The 21,089-nt window shown below is 42.5% G+C and overlaps 1 protein-coding gene across 1 annotated transcript in view; it reads right to left on the reverse strand.

The window, feature by feature from the left end:
• MARCO (macrophage receptor with collagenous structure) overlaps window positions 1–10,302 on the reverse strand; it is a 36,984-nt gene extending 26,682 nt beyond the window's left edge. Inside the window, exon 1 of the mRNA XM_037849565.1 lies at window positions 10,176–10,302. Coding sequence (XP_037705493.1) covers window positions 10,176–10,284 — 109 coding nt within the window. The 5' untranslated portion in view covers window positions 10,285–10,302. The remainder of the gene's footprint in view (window positions 1–10,175) is intronic.
• Between the last annotated feature and the right edge of the window lie 10,787 nt (window positions 10,303–21,089).

A 21,089-nucleotide genomic window follows, 5' to 3' on the forward strand; every position in this document is an offset into this window, starting at 1 on the left:
CAAGGCAAGATGTGCTGCTGTTGGTCATTCATTTGTGCATCTGGACAAACATCCACGCCATCCATCGTTAGCTGGAGAATAAAGTTCTCAGGAGCAGGTGTTGCGTGGTCCTTGCTCACTGATGAAGCCCCAGCATGGTGCTTGGCCCCTGGTGGCCTCTCAATACAGGTTTATTGCATGAATCAATGAATTAACATGTTTAGGTTTCAAAACTCCAGGAGGAGGAGGAGGAGGAATGCTTGCATTTTATAAATGAGTAAGGCTTGGTAAGTTGAATAACTTAGTAGGTTTTTAAGACACAGATCTGAAACTTATGAGCAGGTCTTCGTTTTTATTAGAAAAGTAAAACATACTTGATACAGTTTATCTGACAATATAGAGGGCATTAAAAGGGCTCATTCTTTCTTCAGTCCACTGGGGTCCTAACCCGCTGAAGTAAGCTAAGTTAGCATTCTGGAATGTGGCCTTCCTCCCACTTCCTTGTGAAACCTTACAAACCCAGGTACATGCAGATAGACTTGTTTTTCCTTTTAATATTATACAAGTGAACTCATACTACGTTGTGATGGTTTGGAGGCTTTATAGGCTGCAGAGAAGTATGTTCTTAAATTAATCCATTCCTGTGGGTGTGGATTCATTTTAGAGTCATGGCAAGTAACTTTAGGTGAGTAGGATCTTAAGCTGAGATGTGACCCACCTCATGCAGGGTGGGTCTCAATCCTCTTGCTGGAGTCCTTTATAAGAGAATGAAACTCAGAGAGAAACACACAGAAGCTGAGAGAGAAAACCACAGAAACAGAGAGGAAGCCACTGAAACCAGAAGGTGGAAGCAACCAAACCCAGAGGAGAAGGGAAGGACCAGCAGACGCCACCATGTGCCTCGCCAAGTGACAGAGGAATCCAGGATCACTGGATCGTCTCTTCAGGAAGAAGATATCATCTTGGTGATGCCTTGATTTGGACATTTTCCTGGCCTCAGAACTGTAAGCTTATAAACTAATTAATTCCCATTGTTGAAAGCCAGTCCATTTCTGGTATGTTGCATTTTGGCAGCCACACAGACTAAAACATACATGTAATGTGGTACATTGCTTTTTGCAATGAATGATTTTTCATGGACATTCTCCCAGAAATGTTAGAAAGATCTAACATTTCCCTTTTTAATAGCTGCCTAATATTCCTTCCAATCATTCAAATATTTCCCTACTGATGAACTGTTTCCAGTTTGGGACATTACAGAGAAAGCTGCCAAGCTCCTGGTTCTGTTCTCTGCCCCACATCAGCTGTCTCCCTGTTTAGGGGCACCAAAGGCAGGGGTGCGGCCCACAGAAGACCCTCCTGCGGTTCCTTCCTGCTCACGCCGAATGAGACCTGCTCTGCGTAGGCATTTTACCAGCACCGTCTCCCAGGCTCACGGCAACCCTGCCATGCAGGTGAGTTCATCCCCTTTCTACAGAGGATAGACCTGGGTTCAGAGAGGCTAAGGTGGCCCCAGCACATCAACTCCAAGGCCTGAGCTTGCCTTGCTGGCCTGGACTAACTGCTGCCCTGGGGAAAGCCCAGCTGAAATGAGCCCCAAGGGCAGATGATCAGAAGGGAAAGAGATCCCAAACAAGCAGCTGAAGGCGGGAGCACTGTTTGTTCAGTGTGATGGGTGGCAGTGAGTTTTCAAGTAATGGCTCTGACATGTGTGTATGAACCTCAGGTCTGTTTTCATTGCCCATGGGACCTGTACTGTCCTACTGATATCCTTTCCAGTCACCTGCAGGTCAGGCTCCCTGCTTGAGAGTCACATGGATGCATGGTGGTCTCAGGACAGTTCTGGGCAAGAGGAAGAGCTTTAGTTAATGATAGTTAGGTATCCTTGGTTGAGCATTGAGAGTCCCCCCTTGCACCTCCAGAAGCCAGGCCCACACAGTGGCTCTCCAACACACAATCAGGCCAAATCAGGCCCCTGTTTTCAGGCCTTTAATGGCTGCTTGCTACCCTCAGAACAAACCAAAGTCCCCACCTGGCACACGATGCCCTTCTGTCAGCCAGCTGTCTCTGGCCACGCCTCCACATGGACGCTGGTCTACACAGAGTTGTATCCTTCTGACTTAGGGCAATGAATCTCCTCAGGCTGCATGGCTCTCCCTTCCTCCTTCCCCATGACTAACTCCTACTTGTCCTTTGGGAAAAGGATGGAGCCTCTCCTGCTCCCTAACCTTCTCTGGCTCCCCAGGGCTGGCAGGGGCCCACCTCTGCTTCCCCATATCACCCTGTCTTTCTCTCACCCTGAATTGTGCCTGTTCATATCTCAGTCTCCCCCATATGTCTCGGAAGATTCTTGGGCTGCATCTCTAGCACCAACATGATGCTTGCCATGCCATTTGTTCTGGAAAGATGTTAGCTGGATAGAGGGATGAATGGGTAGCTGCAGAGGTTTGGGTGCTGATATGTTCAGAAGTGTTGGAGGAGCCTTGGGAATGCAATTTAGGGCCTCGTGGCTACATAACCATTTAACACAAGATGTTGGATGGTAAATGCCGTCTCATGGACAACACTGAATGGGATGAAACAAAATGTGTGATGGGAATGGAAAGAGAAACTGTGCTTCAGAGACAGATGTTACAGAGGTTAGGGGTAGGGGTGGAGCAAGTATGAGATGGCTATTTTTAAAACTAGCGAAGGGAACAAGCTGCAAGGCATTTGAGTAAAGATAAAAAGAGGAAAAACAGTTATGGTGGCATTATGGGAATAGTTCATGAATGCCCACGTGGGCCCAGAATGCTTTTCTAATTCAGAGCTAGCTCCTGGTAGAAAGGAAAGGTATTTTAGAAGCTGGGAATGTTTAATTTGTGGACATAATCTGACTCACTCTGTACAAAACAAAGGATCTGGTTAATTCTTTAACTCTAGTCTGACTGGTTCATCTCTTAGAGGTACAGAAAACCGCCACAGAAACATCTGGTCTGAGTTCAACCAATGAGGAAGAGCTATTTGGGATGGGAGAATGAAAAGAGCCTCATGTGGTCAAGAATGGGCTTCCCTGGAGCACACCATGGTGAGGCTGGGGAAAGATTTTGAGGAAGCAGGTTTCAGAAATTTGAAAACTCTGTTGTCCGACTGTCAATGAAAATACAGTTGCAGAGGGAAATAAAAATAATATTCTGGTTTCATGAACGATCCTAATGAAGAAAAAAAGACTGCACAAAATCTCCAGGGTTCCCAGGTCTGTGTTTATCCCTTACATCCCTCCCAAGGTCAGAAAGGGGCCCAGAAAAAGAGTTGTGCTTTCCTCCCCTGGCACAACACAAGCAGAGAACTCATAGGAGCACTGCAAGGCAATCAAGCTCAAGGAAGTGGCTTCTGTCCTGTGGGCCTGGCATCTGTCTCCCACTTCCCACCAAGGAGCACTGAGCAGCCTGGAGAAGGGCCTTCCACTCCAAAAGGAGTGCCAGCAGGGATTGAGCAAGAATATCCTTGGAACCAGGTGAATGAAGCAGAACTGAAAAGCACTGCCAGGATTCTAAAAACTAAATTGTTATTGAAATCACAGCCCCTATAAGTAGGCCAGAATCTATGCAACAAACCTCAGCAGTACGGCTGTCGACTAAAAGAGAAGAGTGAAATAGGATCCAGAGTCTCCTAACCCAATATCCAAAATGTCTGGGATACAATTGGAAATCACCCGTCATATCCAGAATTGAGCAAATCACAACTTGAAGGAGGAAAGACAATCAACAGATGCCAACATTCAGATGACACAGATGTTGGAGTTATTCAACAAGGATTTTAAACCAGCCATAAAAAGGCCTCAGTGATTACAAATGCTCTTGAAACAAATTTTAAAAATTAAAAATTGAGCCAAAGAAATAGAAGATATAAAAAAGAATATAAAAAAGAAATAAATGGAAACTGCAAATTTTCAAAAAAAAAAAAAAAAAAAAAAAACCAAAGGAAAAGATATACCAAAATGTATGGGATATATCGAAAGCAGCACTGATAGGGAAATTTATACCATTAAATACATACATTAGAAATGAAGAAAGGCCTCAAATCAATAAACCATGTTCCTATCTCAAGAAACTAGAAAAGAAGTACAAAATAAACCCCTAAGCAACCAAACAAAGATAACAAAGCAACCAAAGATTAGAGCAAAAATCAATGAAATTTAAACTAGAAAAACAAAAGAGAAAATCAATGAAACAAAAAGCTGGTTCTTTGAAAAAAATCAATAAAATTGACATGCCTATAGCAAGACTGATGAAAATAAAAAAAGAGAAGACACAAATCACCAATTTCAGGAATGAAACAAGTGATATTACTGATATACATATTCTGAATCCATTAAACAGAAAATAAGGAAATGCTACAAATCACTTTATTCTTGCATCTTGCAAACTACCAGAACGCAACCAAGATGAAATAGATAAGTTCAGTGTCTATAACCATTAAGTAAATTGAATTTTTAATTAAAAACCTCCCGGAAAAGAAATCAGTGGCCCAGATGGTTTTACTAGAGTATCCTAACAAATATTTAAAGAAGAATTTGCACCAATTTTACACAATCTCTGTTTCGGTTTCCTGGCTCCGAAGTAAAACCGTGCAATGGGTTTGGCTTAAACAATGAGAATTCATTGGCTCATGGTTTTGAGGCTAGAAGAAGTCCAAAATCAAGGCGTCATCAAGGAGATGCTTTCTCCAGGAAACTGTGGTGTTCTGGGGCTGGCTGCTAGCGATCCTTGGTCCTTGGCTTTTCTGTCACATGGCAATACACACGGCTGCCTCTCCTGGCTTCTCTGTCCTGTTGACTTCCAGCTTCTGGCTGCTCCGTCTGTGGCTTTTTCTCTCTGTGACTATCTGTAAGTCCTCCAGTAATAGGATTAAGTCCCATCTTGATTCCGCTGGGCCACATCTTAGCTGAAGTAACCTCATCAAAAGGTCCTATTTATAAGAGATCATACCCACAGGAATGGATTCAATTTAAGAACATGTTTTTTTCTGGGATACATAGTTCCAAATTACCACAATCTCTTATAGAAAATAGAATAAGAGGGACTTCTTCTAAATTTTATAAAATCAAGATTACCCTGATATGATAACCAAAGAGTACACAAAAAAAAAAAAAAAAGAAAGAAAGAAAGAAAGAAAGAAAACTAAAGACCAATATTAATCAGGAACTTTGAAGCAAAAAAAATCCTCAACCCCATATGAGTAAATCATATCCAGTATTATAGTTAAAGAATTATATATCATGAACAACTGGGATTTATTCCAGGTTTGCAAGGATGGTCCAATATTCAAAAATCAATCAATACAATCCAGCATATCAACAAGTTAAAGAAAAAAAATCATATCAATTAATGCAGAAAAAGCACTTAAAATCCAACACCCTTTCATAATATGAACTCTGAGCAAACTAGGAACAGAAGACAACTTCCTCAACTTGCCAAAGCACATCTACAAAAAATCACTCTTATGCAACATAGTACTGGAAGTTCTAGTCAGTTCAATAAGGCAAGAAAAAGAAATAAAACGCATGGAAATGGGAAAGGAAGAAATAAAACCATCCCCATTTGCAGAGGACATGACTGTCCACATAGCAAATCCCCAAGGAATATACCAAAAAACACTCCTAGAACTAATAAGTGAGTTTACCAAACTTGCAGGATACAAGATCAACATATGAAACTCAATACCATTTCTACAGAAAAACAACAAGTGGAAACCAAAATTAAACACACGATCGCATTTACAATCATTCCAAAGAAACGAAATACTTAGAAAAACATGTACAGGATCAGTATGCTGAAAATTACAAACTCCTGATTAAAAGAATAAAAAGAGATCTAAGACCTAAATAAATGCAGAGACATATGTGTTCATGGCTTTAAGACTGAACAAGGGGTCAATTCCCTTTACCGTGATTTATAGATATAATGTAAATCCTATCAAAATCCCAGCAAAGTGTTTTGTAGATATAGGCAAGCTTATGCTAAAATTTAAATGGAAAAGCAAGGACATAAAAGAACTAAAAACAAATTTGAAAAAGAGTAAAGTGAGAGGAATCACTTTACTTGATACTGAGGTTTAAAAGAGAGCTATATAATCAAGTCCTTGATACTGAGGTTTAAAAGAGAGCTATATAATCAAGTAGTGTTTTAATGGTGGAGGGACAGACACTCAGATGAATGGAGAACAGAGGACCCAGTAACAGACCCAGAAATATTCCCAACTGATTTCTGACAAATGTTCAACATCAATTTAACGGAGGAAATGTAGCATTTTCAACAAATGGTGCTAGAGCAATTGGACATCCTTTGGCAATAATAATAATATGACAACAATAATAAATAAATTAATTTTTAAAGAACTTTGGCCTAAGCCTCACAAGAATTCTCAAAACTCAACAGTTAAAAAAACACAAAACACTAACACCACCATTAACAATTCAATTAAACAATGGGCAAAAGACATGAAAACACAAAGAGACATTTCAGCAAAGATATAAAGGTGGCAAATGAGCACATGGCAAGATGTTCAACATAATTAGCAATTATGGAAATGGAAATTAAATATCACCACACACCTACCAAAATGGCTAAAATAAGAGATAGTAACAACACCAAATGTTGGCAAGGATGAGGAGAAACTGGCCCACTCACACATTGTAGGTGAGAGTGTAAAATGGTACAGCCATTCTAGAAAATAGATTGACAGTTTCTTATAAAGTCAAATTGCAACTCACAGCAATTGTACTCTTGCACCTTTACCCCAGAGAAACAAAAACTTAGGCTTACACATTCATTTTACATGAATGGCCAAAGCTTTATTTGTAACAATCAAAAACTGGAAACAACCCCAATGCCCATCAATGAGTGACCAGTTAAACAAGCTGTGATACATTCATGTCATGGAATACTACTCAGCAATAGAAAAGAATAAACTATCAATACATGCAACATCTTAGATAGATTTCAAGGGAAGTACGCTATGCAAAAAAAGTCAAACTTAAAAGGTGATTACTGTATAATTCCCTTTATGTAAAATTCTTGAAATAAAATTAAAGAGATAGGGGACTGAATAGTGGTTGTGAGGAGACAGGATGGGGGGGTAGATTGCTAAAGGGGTAACATAAAGAACCCTACATCAGTTCTGTATCAGTTTTGGTGGTGTTTACACAAATCTACAAGGGAAAAATTGCATGGAGCCTTATTCACACACACACACAAACGAGTGCACGTAAAACTGGTGAAATCTGAATAAGCTCTGTGGTTGTCCCAATATCAATTTCCTGGTTGTGACATTGCACTATAGTTATGCAAGATGTTACTACTGGGGGAAACTGGGGGAAAGGCACTTGCAAACTTCCTTTACATTTTTTTTTTTTTGTAACTTTCTGTGACTCTATAATTATTTCCAAAATAAGAAGTTAAAAAATTAAAAATTTAAAAAATTTAAAAAATTTAAAAAAAACCCGTAGGGTAAAGGCAGATGCTTAACGGATGTTGAAAAATGTTGACATCACTAAAAACAAAGTCATTACATGAAATGATAGTAGCGGTGTCAGCAAGGTTGAATTATGGACTTGAAGGTTAAGGTCTGTTGGGAAATTGTTTAAATTTATCTTCAGAGCAGGAAGACGGGACAGCGAGGTACACTGCTGGGATCCAATGGCATAACGTTTGTTAAAACAAACAATGGCAACAAACCCCATAATTTCCCTACCTGTATTTTGTTTGGGTCTTCTCTGTCAAGCACATTCTTGAGACTGAAATTGGTGGGAAAAAAATATTATGAAGAAGGATGTGAAAGTAAAGATAGTTGAGGGGTTACTGTGAGAAATCCAAACAAATTACAATCCACAGAACTAAAAGTTTGCTGATATGGTAACAGAACTTCTCAGTAAGCCAAAAGCATCAAAAGAGTGACAGGAAGACTCAAGCCAGATAAAGGTTCATAAATTTCAAAAAGATAGAAACAAGTGCATGCCAGAAATCACATATTGTCAATGGGGACAGATATAAAGTCTCTTTCCAGCTCGAATGCGCACTTGTTGAACTCTAGCAGGGGGAGAAGGAGCTGGACATCAGTTCATGAAGAAAGTCCTAGGGTTTTATCCACCCTGAGGGCAAGAAGAGCCAACAGTGTGTCAAGCTTATTAGGAAAACTAATGCAAACTTCAGCAGACAAAAAATAAAGACAGAAGTCAGGGACCATTTCGTGCTGAAGCAAGTAGTTTTATTCATTTCAGAGAGTCTGAGGGGGTCCCTCTGTTACAGAGACAAGCAGTGATTAATGCTTGCATGGTTCTCATCTAGCAAGTTCCATGTTTTTCCCCCACAGCCTCTGTATTAGAAGGCATTTAGGAAGATGTTTCATCCAAATTAGAATGACTTTATCTCTTGGTTAGATTGTTACTTAGTAACACCCATGACCCAAGTCAGAAATTGGAGATTCATCCCCGAATCCAACAAATCCCTCACCTGCCCTTCCCCACTCTTAGAGTCCTACTGATTTGACTTTCAACACTTCTCCAGAACATTCCTTCCTTTCCTTCCTTACACCCGCTGCCTGTCATCATCACTTGCTGCCAAGCTCCTCTCCGTCTTCAGTGCTACTGTCCCTAACTTGTCCCCCATCTGTGATAGGGAGCAAATGCAAATGCAGATCACTGAGCCCCAATATCAACCCCTCAAGAATTCCCACTGCTCCTGGGATAAAGTCCAAATTCAACCCCAGCTGGGTTCCTCTCCCGAGTTTGTTCCAATGATACGGAGCTGTTTGCATTTCTTTGAATATTCCTGGTGGATATGACATAGACGTGTGGCACCCCACCCCTGCCCTAGCTGTCATCCCTTTCTCTAATTAACACTCCTTATCCTTTAAACTTTAGAAGACATGTCTTCTCTGACCTCTGCTGGCTCCTTACCGGGTAAGATGCCTCCGTAATTCCCTGTGCACATCTCAGTCACAGCGGGGAGGAACTGTATAGGAATGGTCAGTTTGGAACCGGGCCCCACCCTGCCCACTCTCCTGCCATCCACGACAAGCTCCGAGCTCCTTGAGGCTAGAGGGGGTTGAGTGCAGGGCCAAGCAGGTAGCAGGTGCTCATTATGTTTGATCAGCTGACTTGACTTGAACATCTCCAGGAATCTTGAAAAGTCAGGTATCCAGAATGCTTCACTCCCTGAAGTTCTAAATAGCCAAAAATTGTTATATATCTGCATGCTTGTCTTTGTCTATTACCTCGCTGTGATTTCCTAGAGGTCAGAGCCCTGGACCCTTTGTCTTCATATTCCCATAAATTCCAGCTAGTAATCTGCAGACAGATGCTCATTCCTAGGAGTTGGATGAGCAAGGCATGGGGGACCACAAGTCAAGGGAGAAAGTAGCAACCACTCCTGAATATACAACTTCCAGAAACAGCTGACAGTGGGAATAGACTCATGGTCTTAGAAGGTGATTCCAAGTGGATGTTCTAGAATGGGAAATCAGACATCCTCTGTGGAAAGCAAGCCCACCGGTGACCTTAAATATTGCAAATCCTAGACGATTTCAGAAATGCATCACCCATGTAACACTGAGTGAGGAGCTAGCAATAGAGTTGACTGAATTTTTAAAACCCGAATTTAATTTAAGACAAGCTAATTTTGAAACTATGAACTACATTCTAGCCAACACAAAACAGAGAAAGTGTTCTCTGATCAATACATTAGTTATAACAGAAGTCCCCTTAATGAGTTTTAAAGGAATTGTATAAAAATTCGTGGCACTTGGCTTCAGTTTGGTGGAACTTTTTCAGTCCCCTTGTTTTGCATTGGCATTTCCTCACCCAAGCGGTGTATAAGAATTAGACACTAATAAAAAATAAATAAATTTAAAACAAACAAATAAATAGGAGGGGCATTTAATAAGCATTAGCATTTATCTAAAGGAAAATATTTAAATACAATTTAAAGGAAGGGTGAAGCTACAAAACAAAATCCCAACTATATACTAAAGATATGACATCTATCATTAGATTGCAGGAATTCCAGATTTAAGCATTCCAGAAATGTATGAGTAAGTTAAGAAACAAAATGCCTTTATGTTGCAAGCCTAATCTTTCTATCAACCTGTCTATTCTTATATCACCAGTAGAGAGAATGCAATGCCGGCAAATACATTATTGGGGAATAATACGTTACCATTGATTTCGAAGGTTTCCATTGCAGGGAACATGGTTGGGTCAAGGGCTGCTTGTTCTTTGGTGCTAGCCAAGAACTCCTCCTCCTTGAGACTCTCCGTATTTTTCATTGCTAAGCTTTATAGATGGCAAAAGTCCTGGAGCCAGCAGAAATGCTCCCCTCAAGAGGAACCACTCCAGGAAAGATCTTTCCCATATAACGACTGCACTTAGTTGTAGACCATGGGGCACTTCCCTTTGGCTCGGATTTCTGAATTTACAAAATATTTCCTGACATGATCAGGAGCAGGCATTTCTCAAAAACGGACTGCTCACATGTGGAGCTCCTGACAAATGCAGCTGCTGGTTAGGGGGAGTGGGTAGGGGGCTTTGAGGCATAAGTTGCCCCTGAAACCATCTCCTTATACCCAGGCCCCTGAGAGCCAAGAGCTGGGAGGCCCTGGGAGAAGGTTTCCCCCTCTCCTTTTTGCCGATCTGATCCCCACCATCGTCCCGGACCTAGCTCGCTGTCCTGGGACCTCTCCAGCCCACCTGAAATGTCCCTCCTCTGACCTACTTCAACACTTAGAGCCCACATCCTTGTTACTCAAAGTGGTCCCTGGACCAGTGGCATCAGCATCACCTGGGGTCTAAGATGCCACATGTCTCAGCATGCAGTTACATTTTTCTTTGTAGTTTTCCCAAGTTCTGCATGTCTGTGTATGGCCCTGTGGGATCTGAGGTCCTTGAGAGAAGAACCCCCTTCCCCACCTCCCTCACACCCAGCATTCCCTACACAGGAGGCTGTGCAGCATTGGGATAAACACACGGACTCAAATTCCACATCTTCCCCCACAGTGACCCGGGACAAGCCACCAGCGCTCTGAGCCCTCACGATCCCATCCCTCATTTGTATAATAGGGCAGATGTTAATAGTTGTCATGAGCATTAAATGAGTCGATGCATGTGAAGCGGTGAGGATGCACCCAGCACGTACCGAGCCCTGGGATGGAGATGCTGTTCCAATCCCCGGAGACACCGGGAGCCTCCTGGGTGCCAGGATGACCGAGGCAAGGGCTTGGCCTTAAAGAGGCTCACAGCCTAGTAAACAAGGTGTCTGTTGCACAAGGTGGCTGTGCAACAAAAGTGCAGAGAGTCTGTCATGGGCAGCAGGGATTGAAGCACCTGGAGGGCAGAAGTGTCCTCGAGGCCGGGAGCCCCGGGGGAGGGGTGGGGGAAGGTGATGGGAGCAGAGATGGGAATATCACCACACTCTTCACCATCCCAGTCAAGGAGAGGCCAGCGCTGGGTTGGGAGGGATGAAGAGAGAGGGAAGGCAAGGGCCCTCCAGGTTGGCAAGCCTGCTGGTCTATTTGGAACGGAAGAGGTAGGGGGAGGCGAGGGGCAGAAGATGAGGCGGAGCTAGAATAAGACACTTGGGAAAATGAAAGTGACAGGCAGGGCCAAGTGTGGCAGAGCCCACCGGGGTAGTCCACAATTTCAACACCCAGGAAGCCACTCCACTGAGCAGCAGGCTGGGAGCAGATGCCAGGGCAGAAAAAGTTAAAAGGAGAGAACTGAAAGTAAGGAAGTAAAGGCAGCTGGCCACTTAAAGGACAGTGAGAGGTGACAGGAACTGCAGGGGTTTCCCACTCGGGAGGGAAATCCCCTGGGCAAAGGGACCAGCTTCTTTAGACGCTCCTCTACCCCCTGCCTATCAGCTCTGGGCAGGGGCTCATCAGGAAACCTGGTGCCACTTTTCCTGGAGGAAGAGTAAGTGGATGGAAGGTGTGGGGTTGTTTCAGGATCAGGCAGACCTGGGTAAAAATCCCCAACTCTGTCATTAACTTGCTGTGTGGCCTTGGGTGACTGACATACCTCCTCTGAACCTCCGATTCTCCTCTGTAAAGTGGCGATTAAAATGCCTGCCTTGTGGGTTGTTGCAAGTGTCAAAAGACAAATCGGAGTCGAGATGGCAGATTGCAGTGTTTTGTTTAGACGCCAAAAGTTTTGCTGCAGCAAGGAAGCCTGATCACGTGTGAAAACGGAAGTAGCTTCAAACTTCTTGAGATGGCAAATGACTCCTGTTGATTGGACAGGGGTTAGTCCATCTTCTGGTGGTGGGGGGGTTTAGGGCAGGTGGGCTTGATTTTGTACTGGGTGAAATGTAATGAACTAGGGGCTTGATTGGCTGACTGGGTCAGCTGCCTTGGTGGAGATTTCAAATTCAAAAGATATTGAGAGGGAGTTCAAGAGAAAGTCGGGCAAAGGTTTTTTGGCTCTTAGGGGTCCCCAGGGCTTTCTCCATAAAATCTAATCACAAGATTAAACATGATCATGTATAGGACAGAGTAAGCATTCAGTGAATGATAGCTCATAGAAGCATTAGCTCTCATCCAGGATATATTACATGCCAGACCCTGTGCTAGAAATTTACATGCATTACTTAACACTAACATTTAACTAACATTACTAACACAGTAATATCACTAACAACCTGTAACTTGTCTCAGATCATGTGATTAGAAAGTGATGGCACCAGAATTTGAATCCAGGAACCCCTTCCTCTACAGCCCAGTTTAATCCAGGTTTCCTCCAGGGGCTGGAACGAGAGGCATTTTTAGAGAAACACACATACCTGTACCCCCACCCCACCCCCCAGCCCGAGACTCTGGTCTAAACTTTAAAGTCCATTGGCAGTTTTAATGTGCAGTCAGGCTGGGGGTGCTGAGCAATAAATAAACATGAATTTAAAATAAATAAAATGAAGTTTTCACAAGAGCAGGGAGACTGGGGTGAGCATAACTCCATCCTAGAAGGATCCATTAGATCCATTAGATCAAAGGAAGAAACAGCCATATCTGTCTTCCCGGAGAGAAAAGTGTCTGAGTGGAATTGCTGATATTCACCCCCTTCTTCCATAGAAAGAAATGGGTACTTCATATGAGTCAAGCTAATAATCTGTCCTGCAGGGCTGGAACTTGGGGCTGAGTTAGGATGAGGCAGGCGAGGCACTTGCCTTGATTGCAAAAGATTTGATGATCTAGATAAATAATATTTGATGCAATATTTTTAAAAAAATCAATATCAATGCAAAAATCCATGATGAACAAAATATCCAAACCATCAACACAGACAGTACCCTACTCCACACGTGCACAGCTCTCCCTACTCGCTCACCCCAGGCCTGGCCCTGCCCGTTAGCTCTGGGTTTCAGTGTCGCACTTTGTGGAATGAGATGTCAAGGGAAGCCCTGCTTGCCCGTAGCGTGGGTGTGAGGATCAAATAATAAAAGCGTAATCACCTTCTGTACACTAAAGGGCTCCTAAGTAGAATCGCATCTTACACAAAGTCAGCATGTAATGTTAACCTCTTGCATTGTCAATGTTACCTTTGAAAATCCCTTAAATCTCCCATAATGTACAAAACACACAATTTGGGGAATATTGTACAGTCTTTTACTAAGTCCCACTTAGACACATTTCTCTCCAAGAAGACGGGTCTGGCTATTTCTTCCCTTGAGCACCAGATGAAGTGGTTGCTTTGCATTCAGGGGCCATATTGATCAAGAAATGCTGAGTTTGGCTTTATTTTTCTGGCAGAGAACATATAATTGGCTTGGAGTATTTAAGTGTGTTCAGAGTAGCTTCGAAGTAGTTATACCAAGTTTTAATGATCTCCAAAGTGACAGCCAAGTGGCTCTTGGGGCTTTATTAGACAGAGGTAATGGGGCTGGGGTCCCAGGCAAGTGTAACCCCACTCCTGGTGACTTCTGCAAGGGCTCTCTTTTCTACCAACTAGTGGGTTCCAAACTAGTGCGGTTGGTGGACCACTAAGAAGAACCCTTGAGCAACCCCATTCCAGCTTAAAACTGGGTGACTTTTGTGATACATGGCGTGAAAATCACAATCCAAGTTCTCCAACAAAACAAGCAAACCCCCAGCACAGAGGCCAGGCAGGCCTCGTGGCCACTCCAGAGTCATCCTGCCACCCCTCACCAGCTCTCTGTTTACTGGCTCTCTTGTCAGAGCAGACACCACGGAAAGAACAAGCTGTGTTAACGAAAAGTGTAACAGAAACAAATGTTAAAAGAGTCCATCTATTGACTACATTTTTTTCTGCAGTTATGAGTGACAGTAGTGGTCAATTAGTGTCCCCACGCCTAGACCTGTGCCTGGTACTTAATGAAGCTCCATTAGTACTTCAAAATGAAAAAGTCATCAACAGGTGAGTCGATAGTAGGTAGTAGTATCCAAACAATGGATTACAATCAGCAATAAAAAGGGATAAGTGAGATAAGTGACAACATAGATGAATCTCAAAAACCACTATGTTGAGCAAAAGAAGCCAGGCATCAACCATAAGCCATAGTTTATAATTCCAATTATATGAGGTTCTAGAACAAGCAAAACTCATCTATAGTGTCAGAAGACAGAGCCATGGTTTCCTGGGGTGGGGGCAGGGGCTCAAGAGAATTTTCTGGGGTGATATAAATGCTCTGTATCTTGCTTGGTGTGTTACTTACAAAGATGTACTGATTTGCCAAAAACTCATTGAACATTTTATTGTATATGAAATATACCTCAATAAAATTTATCAAAGCAAAAGTTCATGCATAAGCTGTCCCAGTGGGCCCATGAGGTCCCACCCAGGGCAAAGGCTGGGAAGGCAGCAGACGAACTGGTCTGATGACAGTGGCATGAGTCCTCCTGAACCCAGACACCCCTCCTTGCCTTCCTGATGCCTGCAATTTGCCTTCACAGGGGACCAAGCCTTCTGTGCCCCCATGAGGTCTAAGAATGCAGCTCCCCCTGGAGAGGAAGGAGTGGCTTATTCACGCTGAAGGAGAAATGAGCAATAATGTTCCTTTCAAAGGCAGATTTGGGGTGTGTGTAGAGGAGACCCCCAAGCAGGAGACAGTGGGAGCACAAAGAGGCCCTGGAGGTCTACAGGACAGAAGTTGGTGAATGTATAAGAAAAGCAAAGCAAGAGTCACTATAAGAAACTTTGCAGGTTTCACAGTTGTGCCAAGGGTCACCTGAGCTAATTCCCATCCATTTAAAAAAACAATGTTGTCTGCACAATCCTGAGTTGAGAGCAGAGGGGATGGACCAGAGAAGCCAGGATATCAGTCACTAATGGTGGCTTACGAGTGGCTGTGGAGGTATCTGTCAGTCCCCATTCATTCAACTGATAACTGCTGAGTGCCTGTGATGACCCCAGCTCTGTGATAGTAAGGAAAAGAAAGAAAGAAAAAAAGAAACAGTCCCTTATCCCCTCCAATGAGTCTGGCATCCCCCCCTCCCTCAGTTTCTCACCCCCAGGGTCACACCCCCCTGTTATTTTTAGTAACTGTAAGCCCTTCATCTTCTCGATTTTATCCTCTGCATTCTCTGACCACACCTCCCATCTTTCCAGCTCATTCCCGGTAGTACAGTAACTCCAATGATCCTTCAACTCTAGGACCCTGATCTGTTATTCTGCCACCCTTCCTCTGTCCGTCATCCCAACATGTTCTCATCATGATGATTACCCCCTTGCACACATCCTCAACTCCCCCACCCCTCTTCTGCTTCCTTGTACTCACTTGACAAAACCGCAACCCTAGTTAGAGCCAGCCTTCCACACTGCTGAATGGAACTGGGGACAACTATGCCACCATACTGATGGTCTTATTCTAATTTTATGACAAGAGCTGCAAATGAACCTTAATCCTGCCTGGCAATCCACTAAAGGTCTTCACTCAATTCACTCTTTCACTCTCCCAAACAACTCTTTCATGTCTTTCCTCTCTCCTCAAATCCCTAATACCTCCTTTCCTATCTTCACCCTCAGCTAATGACATTGTTCTCCTCTTTACTGAGAAAATTCAAGCAAGCAGAAGTGAAATTCTCCAGGCTCCCACCACCATATATATGTGCTCTTCACCAGCATCTGCAAGCAAGACTCTGCCTGCTCTTCCCATGTACAGATAAACTTTCCAACCTCCTATCAAATCCCAATCCTCGGACCCCTACCTCACACCATGTACAAAAAGAAACTCAAAATGTGTCACAATGTAAGAGCTAAAACCATAGGACTCTTGAAAGAAAACAGGAGAAAACCTTCAGGACCTTGTATTTGGCAATGGATTCTTAGATACAGCAATAAATGCACCAGTGATGAAAGAAATATAGACAAATTGGACTTCAACATTAAAAACTTTTGTGCATCAAAGGACATTATCAAGAAAGTGAAATGACAACCTATGAAATGGGAGACAATGTTTGGAAATCATACATCTGATAAGGTTTTAATATCTTGAATGTGTAAAGAATTCCTACAACTCATCAACAAAAAGACAAACAACCCAACTAAAAATGGGCAAAAGTCTCAAATAGATATTTCTCCAAAAAAAGATACAAAATGACCAATAAATTCATGAAAAGATCCTCAACATCATTAGCGTTAGGGAAATGTGAATCAAAACCACAATGAAATACTACTTCATACCTACTAAGATGGCTACTATTTTTTTAAAAATGGAAAATAACAAGGGTTGCTGAAGATGTGAAGAAATTGGAGCCCTTGCTGGAGGGAATGTAAACTAATGCAACCTCTGTGGAAAATATTTTGGCAGTTCCTCAAAACAGTTAAAATAGAATTATCAAAATGCCAGAAATTCTACTCTTCAGGTGTATACCTAAAAGAATTAAAAGCAGGAACTCAAATGGACCATTAATACACTAATGTTCATGGAAGCATTATTCAAGTAGTCAAAACATGGAAACAACCCAAATATCCATCAGCAGATGAGTGGATAAACAACATGTAGTGTATCCATAGAATGGAATAGCATTCAGCCATAAAAAGGAATGAATCTCAGATTCAAGCTACTTCATGGATGAACTTTGAAAACACTATGCTAAGTGAAATAAACCAGATGCTAAAGGACAAATATTGTATGGCTGTGCTTATATGAAATATCTAGGCTAAGCACATTGATAGAAACAGAAAGTAGATCAGAGGTTACCAAGGGCTGGGGAGAGAGGAGTGAGTGTTACTGCTTAATGGGTTTGGAGTAGTGAAAATGTTTTAGTAATAGATGGTGCCGATGGTAGCATAACATCATAAATGTAATTGATGCCACTGAATTTTATACTAAGGAACTATTAAAATGGTCAATTTTATGGTATATGCATATAACACAATTTAAAAATCCCACCTTCTCTCACCTTCTCATGGACATTAATCCAGCAGCTGTTTTCCTTCTCTCTCCTCCTCTGCAATTTTATAGTCTCTACTAAATTATTCCTGGTTGCCAAATGAACACACTATTATTTCTCCATCCTAAAACACCTACTCTTGACCAATTTCCCTACATTCTACAGCCCAACTTTTCACTCTTCCTTGTAGCAAAATGCCTGAAAAGAGTTGTCATACCCCCTGTCTGCACGTCCTCTCCTCCCATCCTCTTCTAAATTCCCTCCAACGGGACTGCCATTGCCATCACTCAACCAAAACTACTCTTGTTAACATCACCAATGACCTCTGCATGGTGACATCCCATGGACAATTTTTAGTCCTCCTTTTACGGCCAGCAGCATTTCACAGGGTTATTCACTCTTTCCTTCTTGAAATACTGTCTTCGGTTGTCTCCTTAGGCATAACACTTTCATGTAGGATGGTCACTCTCAGTTTAGTTTTCTGGTTCCTCTTCTTCTTCTTTGCATCAAATGTTGGAGTGCCCCAGGGTTCTGGTCTTTTCCACCTATACTCACTTGTTTGGTGATGCCATCTTGTCTCAGGGTTTCAAGTTCCATCTATGTGTGGCAATTCCCTAATTTATATTTCTAGTTCAGACTTTTCTCTTGGACTGTAGACTCATTATTTCTGCCTATATGTCATAAGGATATCTCAAACCCTATTTGCAAAAAGCGAAGTCTGGGTATTTCTCCTATCTTAGTTGATAGCAATTTCATCCTTCCAGCTGTTCCAGTCAGTCTTGAAGTCAGCTTTTTTTTTTATTATTCCTTTCTTTTTCTCCCTTTCTCTCCCCATAGTCAATCATTAGGAAATTGTTAACTTTACCTTCAAAACACATCCGGAATTTGAAACTTCTCACCATCTCCCTGCTACCAGCCCACTGCAAGCCAACATGATCTCTCACCTGGATTACTTCGATAGCTTTCTAACTTGTGTCCCTGCATCTATCCTTGCTGTCCTATAGTCCATTGACAATAGAGCAGCCAGGATGATCCTCTTAAAATGTAAGTCAGATTGGACAGAATGACCTCATATGATCACTTGCTGGGTAACAGGCCCTTGAACAAGCAAACATGCAGGATGTGTGTCTATCTTCCCTTTCTCTCCATCCCCAACCTTTGTCCCTGCCCCACTGTGGCCAAGAAGTCTGAGTTCAGGGGGATATTGCCTCTGGGGAGAACCAGGGTTCATTCACTAGCTGTCTGGTGTCATATGACTCTTGGTGGATCTAAGGGATGGATGGAGTGAGCTGAATCTAACTAATGGAAGTGGGTGGTTGTGAAAGAAGTCCCAGGGCTGGATTGATTGCTTATGTTTCTTTTCCTCCTTCTGACTCTTGCATTTCTGAGCCCCACTGGCCATGGGCCTCTGGCACCGAGTGGGGTGGGGGTCTCAATGATCAAGTGGACAGCAAATGCAGAGTGAAGGAGGGTACACTTGCAATTGCATGGGGTTCCAGAGAGCTCCTAGAGGGCTTCGGGAGGGACGGGAGCAGTGAGTTGCATTTAGGGGCGATTGCTAGATTATTAGATCGATGATAGATGGTTGCTGCATCATGGTGGACAGTTGGCTTCACAGACCTAAATAATTCTGGTGTCACATTGTCTCTGAGTTGGCTGAAGGAGGTGCAACAGGTGACACGTCCTCAGCCAGATAACCCTGGTCGTTTAAGGCTGTGGTAGTCGGTGAAGTTATCTTAGAATTCCAAATAGAATGCTGGTGTACAAAAGAATGTCCCCCTCAACCGTCCCCAGGGGACAGGGCAATGCACTTAAGCTGCCGTCAGGTGGGGAGACCTCACTGCTCGTTTGCCTGTCAGACCTGAGATAAGCTCAGATGCAGAGGAGAGGAGACGGGGTCCCAGTGGAACCAGTGGAAGCTGAGTCATACCTGCTCAGGATGCTGGAGTAGACATTAGGTGTTCGGAGCTGTCCCCATCCATTTCCCCTTCCTAGAGTACCCCAGTTTCCTTTATCAGAACTGCCTCTCCTCTGCTCTCCTTCAGTCTATCTCAATTATAATCAGGGGACCTGTAGTCTCCCAGCCAAGAGAGAGACAAGCACACAAAGCTAGGCCAACCACATGACCCCTTCCTGGTGTTTAAATCTTGCACAGAGGAACAAATAGACTAAAAACTGTTGCAGTTATATTCCTTCCTAGGAGCATTGTCCTGAACAGCCATCTCTGCTACCCAACTTTGGCCAGGCCTTGCTTCCTACCCTTCCTACCCTCAAGAATTGCCTCAATTTGTCTTTTCTAAGTTCAGTGCTTTCTGCCAAATCCTGGAGTCCCTGAAGTTCTTCCTATAAATTTCCTTGTGCTAAGTGTGTTAGATTTTGTTTGTATAGTTTATAGCTAAAGAAGCCAGACTTCCCTGCTCTGCACAAAGAGTTCTTTCTGCCCTCTTCTTGGGTCTGCGTGCCCCTGCTTCTGGCCTTTCCATTGCCTTGGGTGAGATACCCCTCATCACCAGCCTTAGCCTCAAGGGACCCCACGAGTCCCACCCCCACTCAAACCAGGGGGCGGGGAGTACCACAGTTTCCAGAACTGATAGGATTGACTCCCTCCCCAATAATCCAACACATTACTCAACTGAAATCCAGTAATTGTTGATCGTTTGTTGACAGTTCTCTGTTTCACGTATTTCTGAAATGGATAGTATTTCAATCGTAAAATAGCAAAATACAAACATTTTTAATGCAATTTTATTGAGATGTATTCACAAACCATACAATCATCCAAAGTGTACAATCAGTTGTTCCCAGTATCATCATATAATTGCGCATTCATCACTGCAATTTTTTAAATTTTCATTACTCCAAAAACTAAAAATAAGAATAAAAATTAAAATAAAAGTAAAAGTAAAAAAGAACACTCAAAACACCTTGTACCCCTCCTCCCTCTCCCATTATTCATTTACTTTTTTTTCTTTAATTCCTTATACCGGAAAGAATAAAAATAAGAATAAAAAATAAAAGTAAAACAGAACACCCAAATCATCTCCCCCATCCCACCCTATTTTTCATTTAGTTTTGTCCCCATTTTTCTACTCATCCGTCCATACACTGGATAAAGGGAGTGTGATCCACAAGGCTTTCACAATCACACTGTCACCTCTTATAAGCTACATTGCTATACAATCATCTTCAAGAGTCAAGGCTACTGGGTTGCTTGTTTTTGATAGTTTCAGGTATTTACTTGTAGCTATTCCAGTGCATTAAAACCTAAAAAATATTATCTATATAGCACATAACAGTACCCACCAGAGTGACCTCTTGACTCCATTTAGAATCTCTCAGCCACTGAAATATTCATTTACTTTCTGTCCCCATTTTTCTAGTCATCTGTCTATACACTGGATAAAGGAAGTGTGAGCCACAAGTTTTTCACATTCACATGGTCACACTGTTTAAGATACCTAGTTGTGCGCTTGTCTTCATGAATCAAGGATGCTAGATTGCAGTTCAACAGTTTCAGGATATTTCCTTCTAGCTATTCTAATACACCAAAGACTAAAAAGGGATATCTATATAATGCATAAGAATAACCTCCAGAATGCCAGAACGACCTCTTGACACCATTTGAAATCTCTCAGCCACTGAAACTTTACTTTTTTTTTTCCATTTCTCTTCTCCCTTTTGGCCCAGAAGTGTCTCTCAACTCTACAATATCAGCTCCAGGCTCATCCCTG

Source organism: Choloepus didactylus, chromosome 9, assembly GCF_015220235.1.
Source record: "Choloepus didactylus isolate mChoDid1 chromosome 9, mChoDid1.pri, whole genome shotgun sequence".
Taxonomy (NCBI): domain Eukaryota; kingdom Metazoa; phylum Chordata; class Mammalia; order Pilosa; family Megalonychidae; genus Choloepus; species Choloepus didactylus.